At 20.0% G+C, this 11,079-nt stretch overlaps 1 protein-coding gene across 1 annotated transcript; it reads right to left on the bottom strand.

Moving 5' to 3' along the window:
* Nucleotides 1-2,837: 2,837 nt before the first annotated feature.
* On the bottom strand, nucleotides 2,838-9,324 carry nanos (RNA-binding protein nanos). The gene is made up of 3 exons (XM_011504150.1): nucleotides 8,945-9,324; nucleotides 5,231-5,447; nucleotides 2,838-3,016 (listed from the first exon to the last, which is right to left on the bottom strand). The coding sequence occupies exons 1-3, from the start codon at nucleotides 9,087-9,089 to the stop codon at nucleotides 2,866-2,868; spliced, it is 513 nt and encodes a 170-aa protein (XP_011502452.1). The 5' UTR covers nucleotides 9,090-9,324; the 3' UTR covers nucleotides 2,838-2,865.
* Between the last annotated feature and the right edge of the window lie 1,755 nt (nucleotides 9,325-11,079).

Here is an 11,079-nt window from a genome sequence, read left to right as displayed (position 1 = left end):
GAGTATATTATTACTGAAGTCAGTGCCAATCGTGCTAATCATTGTACTATATGACACTCGTATTCATAGTCAGTATTATATATTTTCATTATATTCCTATTGTTTTAATAAACTCAATGACGTAATACTTTAGACTATGCTATTTCATTAGATTACTTATGTTCGCACAATTTTAATTTTATTCTTTGTCTAATTTAAGTGAATATTCATTTTCAAACATTACACTAATTATTAAATTATTAAACGTTTAAATAATTTTTATAATTAAAAACTTTTTATCTTATTAATTTAATAATAAAAATTAAAAAAATATCATTTAATTTAAATTACAATATCTGTAAATTGTACAACTACATACAGGAATAGTATTTCGTCGTAATTACATATTATTAAATGTGACTAGAATGAATTTATAGTCTATTTTGCCACCTAGTTCATAGAATTCAGCAAGTTATACTTCAAAATAACATAATATGTTTAATATTACATAGATACGTATTAAATAATTAAAATTCTTGATAAGCATTTGCACTGTCGTGTTGCCAATAGAAGATTATATTCGTGAAGCAGACAATTGGATCTATTCTAAGAATAACTGTCTATTTCAATATCAAAATATTCATTTGAGTTTTCAAATTTGAATATATTAAATATTTCTTTTTAGGTGTTATCCATATAAATGAGATATTAAATAAAAATATAAATAAAAAAAATTGTGGGAAGTATTTATTTTTATATGAGAAAATTATTTAAATTAAAATATTATGGAGTCTATATTATAGACAAATATTTATAATGTAAATATTTAAAGTTATATATTTGATCAGTCCCAATTTAACGATTTAACATTTTCATTAATTGAATTTATTTACTATGACAACCTAGAATTTAGTTTTAAATTATTATCATTTTATAAGTAAATGAGATAAAACACAGAGAAATTTATTAGTAACAGTAATCTCGAAGCTATTTTCTTAATATGAGTAGATGAAACACTTTTTCGCAGATAAAAATTGATTAGTGACAAGTAATGAGTTTATAATATATCTTAAATTAGCGAGTTTTTTCTTGAGAGGATGAGACTAGTTTTATTATAGTCTTCTAAATGCACGTCATCGCTCGAGTTTTATTCGTATAATGACGTATGCTTAATTGAAATAAATTTAGTTGTAATTTTTGTTGCATGTATAATTTTCATTCTGCTTTTATTTTACGTTTTTTATTCCACCAATGACATTTACATCTTATAATTATTCAATTAAGAGCATAAAAACCTCTACTCATAGTTTTATAGTCTAGTTTGATTTCATCCCAGATAAATGTTAGGAATATGTAAATTAATATTATACATAATTTTATTACATAATATTGTACATATATAAATATAGTTTTATTTTTAAATTGATTGTTAATTGACTTAAGTAATAAAAAATAATTCAATATAATAGAAAAAGTATTGTTACAAATAATAAAATTTTAAGTTAAATAATAGTGATTTGTCCGAAAAAAATTCAAAATAATAATAAAACATAATTATAAAAATTTGTAATGCTTTTACTCGGAATTTTCACAATTAACCTTTATCGATATTTCTTCAAATATTTAAAAAAATTAATAAAATCAAAATACTATAATTGATGAAACCAATAGAATAATATTCCAATAAAATTTTCTATTAAATTACTAAACAAAACTAAATAAGACATTTGTATAATTAAACTTTGTATTCCACTTATAATTTTAATTTAAAAATAAAAGTTTTAAAATTTAGTATTAAAATAAAGAATTATGAAATTAATTTTTTAGTACATTTTTTGTAAAGTTCTATATAAAGTATTAACGTATAAGAATAGAAAATTATATTATACCATTCTACAACATTAAAATATTTCAACATAAATTATAATTATTTTTTTTGTATAATCATAAGATTTTTTATGGATTTTCTTAATGACTTCTTGCTAATTAATAATTAATACTTATTAATATTGAACAAGATAAATTTGAATATTATTCTATCAGTAGTACGAATAAAATTGTAATATTTCATTTAAAAATTAAAACTATCCCCTCTTAAGTAATTTGTTAATTAAGTTTTATTAAATATTAAACTATTTTATATTTTTATTTATTAACAAATCCTATATTTATTTCCTTTATTTGTTTTCAAAATATTAATTGTAATATATTAGTAAATTTTGAGTAAAAATAAATTACATATGTGAATATTCATAAAACAAGAGAATCTATTTTCATATTATCAAATTACATAGATTTTTGTCAGTAAAAATGATTATTTTATATTGTTAATGTTATTTTTATCCTTTTCAAGAAAAATACACCTTAAGATAATTAAGGCTTAATGCCTTAAGGCAATAATAAGATTATTGGTTAACTTTATTTTTTATATTTCCTATAAAATACATTAATTAAATTATTTATTATTTTTATATAATTTCAGATGAAACTTCTTAAGGTATTAAATGAATCAGTTGTCACACAAGAATTAGTTTAACTTATTTTTGCTCTAATGACGAAATATAATGTTATATACATTTGTGCTAAAACAACTACTGAAAGACTGTACATTATAGACTCTTATTAAATATCTCATTAATGAAAATATAAATATTTGTATAATAATTACGTTAGAAAAACTTGTTTTAATATTCACGATGACTTTAATATCACAATTAATATTTCATTAAGGTAGAAATAAAAAAAGTAGTTACATTAAATTTATTAAACTCGTTGTTGATCTAAACTATACCAATTACCGATAATTAGTATATTAAAAATTAAAAAAAAACTTATAAATAGAGATTTGCATCTAATTAAAACAATGAACTTTAATAACACTGAAATTTATTTCGAACGACGTCGACCAGTTGAATTTCGTAAAGTTTTTAATGAATTCATAGAAGCTAATGTTGTAGATTGTTTATTATTTAATGGACAATATTTTAATGTATGGGCTTGATCTCCATTGGTGCCGCAAATTGGACAGGTATACTTTCTGAAAAAAAAAGTTAAATTGATAATATTGAAATATTTCATTCTTTCTGTTTTCATAGTTATGAAATTCAAAAATTGACAATCTAATACAACGATAAATTATTAAATTAATTTGATTAATCAGCCAATTTTATTTTGAAAAATTAAAATTCTATTATTTATATTATTGTTCTATTAACCCATAGCACAATTACATCAATATTATTAAAAAATGCAACAGGAAATTAGACAATAAATAAATTTGTTATAAAACATTTTGTACTTCCTTAATATCATCTTAATAATTTCTCTGTATATTTAAAAAAATATTTAATTAAATAGTATATATTTGAATAGCAATAGAACATTTTTAATTTAAAAATTATTTTATAATTAGAGATAATCCGTACATTTATTTGGATAAAAATTAAGAAAAATGTTTCTTTTTAAAAGAATTTAAAAATAAATTGAATTGAAATAAAATTAATGAAAATAAACTTAAATAAATTATGAACATATACTAATACAAAAATTATACTATTAAAAATATTTAAACTAGGTAAAATATATAATGATTAAAATAATATCTGTTATAATAATTATTATGCATGATTTCTCTATTATTTTATATATTTTACATACAATATCAATACAAATAAAATTAAAAAAATATGAAATAATGTAATAAGATTAATTCATTAGATTCGAATGAATTGATGTAAAATATGCATAATTCGATAAAATTGATGTAATATCTTTTGATTCATATTTTTAATATAAAGTAGTTAGTTTAAATAAAAATATTTACAGTATTTATAATTTTTTTATTTTATAATAATTTCAGAGGTAAAACATCTTTTGAAAAGACCGACATAACTGTAACAAAGAAAAACAAGTATTTAATCTTTTAATATTTGTTTAGTTTTTGTATCAGTAAATGAAAATGTATAAGAATTAATAATATTAATTTAAAAGAAATAAAAAATAAACATATATAACACATTGTCATAATAATAATAACTTTGCAAACTTATATAGAATTTTAAACAATTTAATTTAAATACAAAAAGCGCTAAGCGTATCAAAATTATAAAATAAATAATTTTTTAATTTATGTTACAATACATCGTAACGTTAAAATGTAATAATTCAATAAATATTTACTAATATACACACCAGAATGAAATACTGTTAAGAGTATATAATTGATATATATTTAATATAATTAATAGTATATAATTAGAGTATATAATTAATATATAATATATAAACTTAAAATTATATCACTGATTAGATTATTCAGATGTGTAATAATCAAGTTTTAACCGACACTAAAATATATTAGTTTCGCACGTATGTGGATAAGCATTGATTATAATAAAGCTATTATTCAGTCATAGTGTTCAATATATGTATAATGCGTATTATATTATCTAATCTAATTTTATTCTAAATGAATAGTCTATAATTACTTTAAAATAATTTAAACTATTTTTTCCTATAGAATTTTATTTATTTTATATAATTCATAATTTCTTTATATGGAAAAAAATATAACTGAATAAAACAAAAAATTATATTAAATTACATACAATAAACAATAATCTAAAAATAATGTGAAATATATTTGAAAGTGTTTTTTATAATATTTTTCTGTTTTTAAGATAATTTTATAAGATAATTTTATAATATAATTTAAAAATAATTTATTAAAATTTAAAAAAATTTCAATTTCTTCAATATGAGATAATCAAAAATTATATTTTATATTGATTCAAACATTGAATTATTACTTACGATTTTTATGAAGTTACATATATAACATCTGTTCAAAGTATTATAATCTCTATAAGTGATCAGAATATTTTTTAATATCTAATTAATCTACGATACGTACCTAACATACATTATATAAAACAAAATTTATAGACATAAAATATAATAAGCTATATGAAAATATTTAGTTTTTACGTACGATACCAAATTCAAATTATGGGTTCCAAAAAAATCACTATATTTTAAAAACTGATTTTTAAATATTAAAAATAATTTGGATGATTGCGTAAGCATATAGGATAATTTGAATCCGCTAATAATAAATTTTAAACAAGAAAATTTTAAAATAATTATTTAATAACATTATAAATTTATTCTATTGATTTTATTAATAAATATACTAAAATGATGAAATTGTATTAAATTTAAAAAGCTAACAATTAAATAAAAATTTGTATACCTTAGAATGGGGCATAAAATTCGGCCATTGGTATCTTTCAGAAGGTGTGTTTTATAAATTTTTGCATCTTCGCCATTATTTTTGCAGAAAACGCATTCAGTTGGTAAAGGCTTCTTATTTTTCTTTTTGGAATAATAAAAGATTTTTGTATCTTCAAGATCTGGGCAATATTCATAATCACGTCCATTGTGCCTGAAGTCCTCCCAAATGTCCTCTGCTGAACATATGTAATGCATTACTTATTTTTTTAAAACGGTATAAATAAAATTTTAATTTTCTAAATTAACATATGGGATAAATTTTATTCAAAAATGTTCTTAATAAACTTTTATTTTAATTAATTAAAAGGAAGATTAAATTATTTTCTGTTTTCTTTTAATTTGAACAAATTATATTGCTATATTAGATATAACTAATTTTTTATATTTTGACAAACTATTTTACAATATTAAATTTAAGTTTTTTAAACTGTTTTAAATGTACAAAATTGTAATATTATTTATTATAAATTTCTAGATTTACAGTAAACCAATTATTTCTAAAAAAATTTTAATACTTTGCAAAAGATTTCGGTAGTTTGACTAATAGGAAGAAAGGAAAACTACAACATATTTTAAAGAATATTTGTATTTATTTACAAATAATAAATACATTACTATGTTAAAACACGTATTGTCAAAGTATTCATATCTTTAATTTTTTAGAATAACAAACTCGTATTCTATTCGGAAGACTTATTGTGAAACTCGAGTGAAAAGATATTATATTTTCCAAATAAATTTTTCCTTACGCTTTTTAATTTTTTAATAGTTAGTTATAGATTAAGAACTTTGAATAAAGTCAATTTAAAAAACGATAATATATTTTAACTGGTATATTTATAGTATTATACAATGATGATATTATCTTTCAAAATAAAAAAAATGCATATTTACTTAAATTTTAAATATTAGAAGACAATTTAATATAATTATTACAAATATAATATATTAGAAATTTGTAATTAAAAAATAAATCTGAAAATCAATTATTAATGCAAAAAGTAAAAAATTTGTATTAAAATTAATTTTTTAATGAAAAACATTTTATTGACAAGAAATATTTGCAATTCAGATGAAAGTTAAGATAATAAATATTTTCATAACTTTCTCCTACGATTTTAATAAAAATTTATATGTCAATAATAAATTCTAATTATTTTAAGACACCTAGAATTGAAAATAAATTTCATTTATGGTCTATCCTTTTTATAATTCATTTTTCAAATAGTAAACTACTTTTAGAAATAATATATACATATTGCACATTAATTAGAAATTATCAAAAAAATTTCACGTAATATATTTAAATTTTATTGAACGGATATTTAAAATTATGTGTATTATTAAAATGTTATTAAAAAATGACATTAAGTAGAAATGACAAGATTAATATATTTCTAATTTATCTTATTTTGAATTTTATTTATTCATTATAAAATTAAGTTTTAAAATGTTTATAAGTATACTAGATGATATTAGAATACCAAAGGAAACTAGCTAATACAAAACTGGTATATTATGTTACACTTGAAAAACAAACAGTTCAACGACGTTGTTCTTGTCTTGCATAATATGACATGTCTGCATACATATATGTAGATAAACAGAGCAAAATAAAGCTTTCAAAGAAAAAGTCGAATGGTGGATAGGTTTGGTAGAGGGGTTTACTTTTCCAAGAACCAATATTGATGCTACTTAGATTGCCTAAAAACAAAGGGAAAGGGCAAAACAAGGAGAAAGAAAAATTAGAATGTGCAACGACCGGCTCAAAAGAAACTCTGCTCTTTGTAAGGCAATCGAGTTGTTAAATTCGATTATGCAAGATGTCAACACAATATTTTGTTTATATTATATACATATATATATATATATATGATATAAGCAAAACACATAGTGTTTATTTATTTAATAAAAAACTAATAGTGGGCATAATATCAGATAATTTTAATGTTGCTTAAACGTAGGGAACTAATTATAAAGTTTTATTTATCGCTGTCTAAAAAGTGAATTATTATAAGGAATATTATACTTAAAAAAAACTTTGTATTTGAAACATTTTATCTATATAACATTTATGGATGCAAGGTAATAAAAAAATTGAATTAACTACATGATAAAATGTCTTATTTGTAATATTTTATTACATTAACTATAAATTAATGATATAAATATAAAAATTATAAATATACGTATATATAAATATAAAATATAAGTATATATAAATATTTGTAATAGTAACATTTTTATAAGTTCTTTATTTATTTAAATAATTTAATAAAGTTTAAAAATTATGGAACTAGACGAATTTATGTATTCGTACAAGATTATACAATTTAGAAATAAATTTATTGTGTTCATTGTGTATTGCAGAGTCAATATGTTATTATACTAATTATTAAATATTATATTGAAGAAAAATAGATAAAGGTAGGTTTTTATTCGGATTGAATAGGAAATATCACGAAATTGACATGATTTTTATTTTCAAATAAAAAATTGTAGATGAATAATCGAGTATCCGAATTTATACAAATTAATAAATCGGAAAATCAACTGTTTAAATTAGTTAGTTTAAAAAATATTTAAATTAATACTTTTATTAACAATGCTTTTTAATTAATTGTAATAAAATTTAATTTTCAGATGAAAATTAATCTTAATTCTATATTCTACATATTTGTAAAATAACTTAACTTTTATTCTATAACTTGTATAACATTAATAATTGTAAAAAAATAATATAAACTGAAATAATAACTTCAGTTAGAAAGCATATAGTTGAAAATTAAATTCTAATAAGAATATTCTTTATAATGTTACATTAAAGATAATTATGTATTAATATTTAATAATAATAAAGCATATTTGTCTTATTTGTTTAATTTGTTAACCATTTATATATAACAATTATTTTACAGTGTAAATAACTAGTCTATATAAAGATCATTATGTAAAGATTAAATTAAGTATATTTCGAATTTTTAATACTAAAAATAAAATAGTTTTTAATTTTGAAATTCTGAAACGATATAAATTCGTAAATGTTCATCAAATGCTAATATATTAATATTACACAGATATAGGTATTCGAATGTATAATGGGAGAAGAAAGTTTAAATAATTTTCATATTATTGGTTTAGAGTAAATAAAAAATTTAATGATAGTATACTATATTTTTTATTATTTATAAGTATAGATAGTTTTTAGTTCATTATATATATTTAAATTATTTTATAGTATATATACTATTTATATATAATTTAATAAATATAATGATATAACGTTATAATAATGTTAACGTAATATATTGTTGATATTACGTTATGCGTATTTCTATAATATGTGATTAAAATTTTTAATTTGGCTACGTAGTATGAAATTTGTCACTGCAACAATTGTTACACGTTAAATCTATATTATAACGTTTACTATTAATTTATAGCACAAGTGTATTTCAGAAAGACGAGGGTGAATTTAAAAAAAAAATAGTCAAGTTAAGCGAAGCTTTTATTAAGATAATTAAATTAAGCAGTTGGGGTCATAATGCGTTAATAATAATTACCGTTAGCGCGCTTAGTATAAGACTTCAAATGAAACGTAGAAAAGAAATAAAATCGGAATAGAATTTATCGACAAAGACAAAAAGGACAAACAGAACTCGATGTGACTTACCTTGTGGTTTAGCAAGCACATGGCTGAGACAGAAATTGGTGAAGAGTCTGTTGAGTTCATCTTCAAGACTCGGATTGAATGGAAAGAGCATTGTCTTCCAATCACATGGAAGTACGCTAAGGGGTGCACTTAAAACTCTGGCCATACTATTCAGTAATTTATGAAAATATCAGAAAGTCTAGCGAAAATGCACTATTAAGTGATATTTAATTTAACCATATAATAATAATTAGAAAACACGTTTGTTATCTAAGTGTTTGGATTTAAATTTATACAATTAACTAGTAATATCTCTACATGCTAAGTCAATTTTTATTAATGCCACAGAAGGTCGTACATTTGTGCCACCACCAGGTTATCAGTCGATTCGAAATCCTGGATGCTCTTTGGTTCTTCCACCGAGGGCGCGTCGATCTTTGGATGACTGAGAAGGAGAAGCTCAAGCGCTAATGAAAATAGGTCAGTCACTGAGGATGATTCTTATTGGTGAAAAGTGGAACTATTAAATTTAAGGCGCCTCCGCCCCTTATGAAACTCGAAAGAGAAATAAGAGCTTAATCACCGTTGCAAATTATGAATTCGTTTTTAGCAATAACATAAGGTGGCAATACTATATTACGTAATTATGATCGCTTTGGTTGTTCATCAGATGAACGGCATGTAATAAAGAAGAATTTCAAACGTAACATATATATATATATATATATATATATATATATAATATAATAACAAATGTTCATACCTTTGTAATTATTATTGTACTGTATTTGATTTGAATCAATTATAATATAAAACGCAAACATGTTTAAAGTGAAATGCATGGGTATGCACTATACCTTATCAGTATAAAAAAAGTGTATCTAAGAACAATAATTAATTTATTATTATAAATCTACTTGAATTATGATGTTTAACAGCTATTTGATAACACCTAATTTTATACATTTTTATCACATTTACCAATAATTTCTGAATAATGCAAGATAAAAATTTATTTTATTTTAACAATTATATTATGAATAATTGCTTAAATAGCGAATGGATATAGTGTGATTCTTTATATTTACAATTTTACAAATTATTTTATACTTACTTTTTATTTAATAAAAATAAAAATGATGTTATTTTGTCATGACACTTATAATTTACTTAGGTAATGATAATGTTTCGAATGATAATGCCATCAATATTAGTAATAACTATTTGTACATAAAATTTATTATTTAATTTTTTAAGTTGCTAACTTAAAATGTATGATGCCTATTAATTTTAATGATTATATGATTGTAATATTTAATAAAAAATTAAATAATTTTAGTTTTATTTTTTATTTGCTGCATCACATATTTAATACGTGATATATGTAGTTATAAATAATTAAAAAAAAATATTCACATAAATTATTATAAAAAGAATTTATTTTAATTATTACATCGTACTATTATTTTAAAATAAAATAAACAAATTTAAAAGAATTATTTACAAAATAATTATTAAATTTAAATTACATATTACATTAAAAGTTCGAATAATCGAAAATTAAATATGTATCACCTAAGATTTTTACTAGGGTAATAACCATAAAATTTTGAAATTCATAAAAAATATATAATTGCATATCATATTTATAAAACTTCTTTAATTTTTCTCAAGTACCACATTTGGAAATTATAAATAATTACCACAAAATAATGTTAAAAAAAATTCTCTTTATTTTAATTTCACGAGATGCAGATTATATACGATTAGTAATATAAATTTACCATTCATTTAGGTTACCAAAAAACTTTTTTTAATAAGCTAATACCAACATTTAGTATACACATATGTGCAACTATTTTATAAAAATTTATATTTTTCATTAAATGTATTATTAACGATAACAATTTGTTAATTGTATTTTAAAAGCGCTAATATAATTTGGTAAGTACCTTAATATAATTAAAAATTCGTTAAATTCTTAAAAACTTAATAAATCATTAAAATCTAGATTATCTATTCTATTACTGTAAATTGTGCAATAAATAAAACTATTAATTTTATTATTTATATTTAGAATATTTTGCTATTCATGTTGATTTCATATGTTTATAAATTCTACTTTTTTTTATTTTAAGTGTAAGATTATCTATTTT

Source organism: Ceratosolen solmsi, unplaced genomic scaffold, assembly GCF_000503995.2.
Source record: "Ceratosolen solmsi marchali unplaced genomic scaffold, CerSol_1.0 scaffold19, whole genome shotgun sequence".
In the NCBI taxonomy this organism is placed as follows: Eukaryota; Metazoa; Arthropoda; class Insecta; order Hymenoptera; family Agaonidae; genus Ceratosolen; species Ceratosolen solmsi.
The sequence above is the reverse complement of the archived record's forward strand: the minus strand, read 5'-3'. Positions and strand labels throughout refer to the sequence as shown.

Excerpts from the sequence above, each read along its gene's own strand:
- nanos (XM_011504150.1), bottom strand. The coding sequence starts at position 9,089 with ATGGCCAGAGTTTTAAGTGCACCCCTTAGCGTACTTCCATGTGATTGG. Across the intron at positions 5,448-8,944 it reads TGTGCTTGCTAAACCACAAG|CAGAGGACATTTGGGAGGAC; the intron begins GTAAGTCACATC and ends ACATATGTTCAG. Across the intron at positions 3,017-5,230 it reads ATTTTATGCCCCATTCTAAG|AAAGTATACCTGTCCAATTT; the intron begins GTATACAAATTT and ends TTTTTTTTTCAG.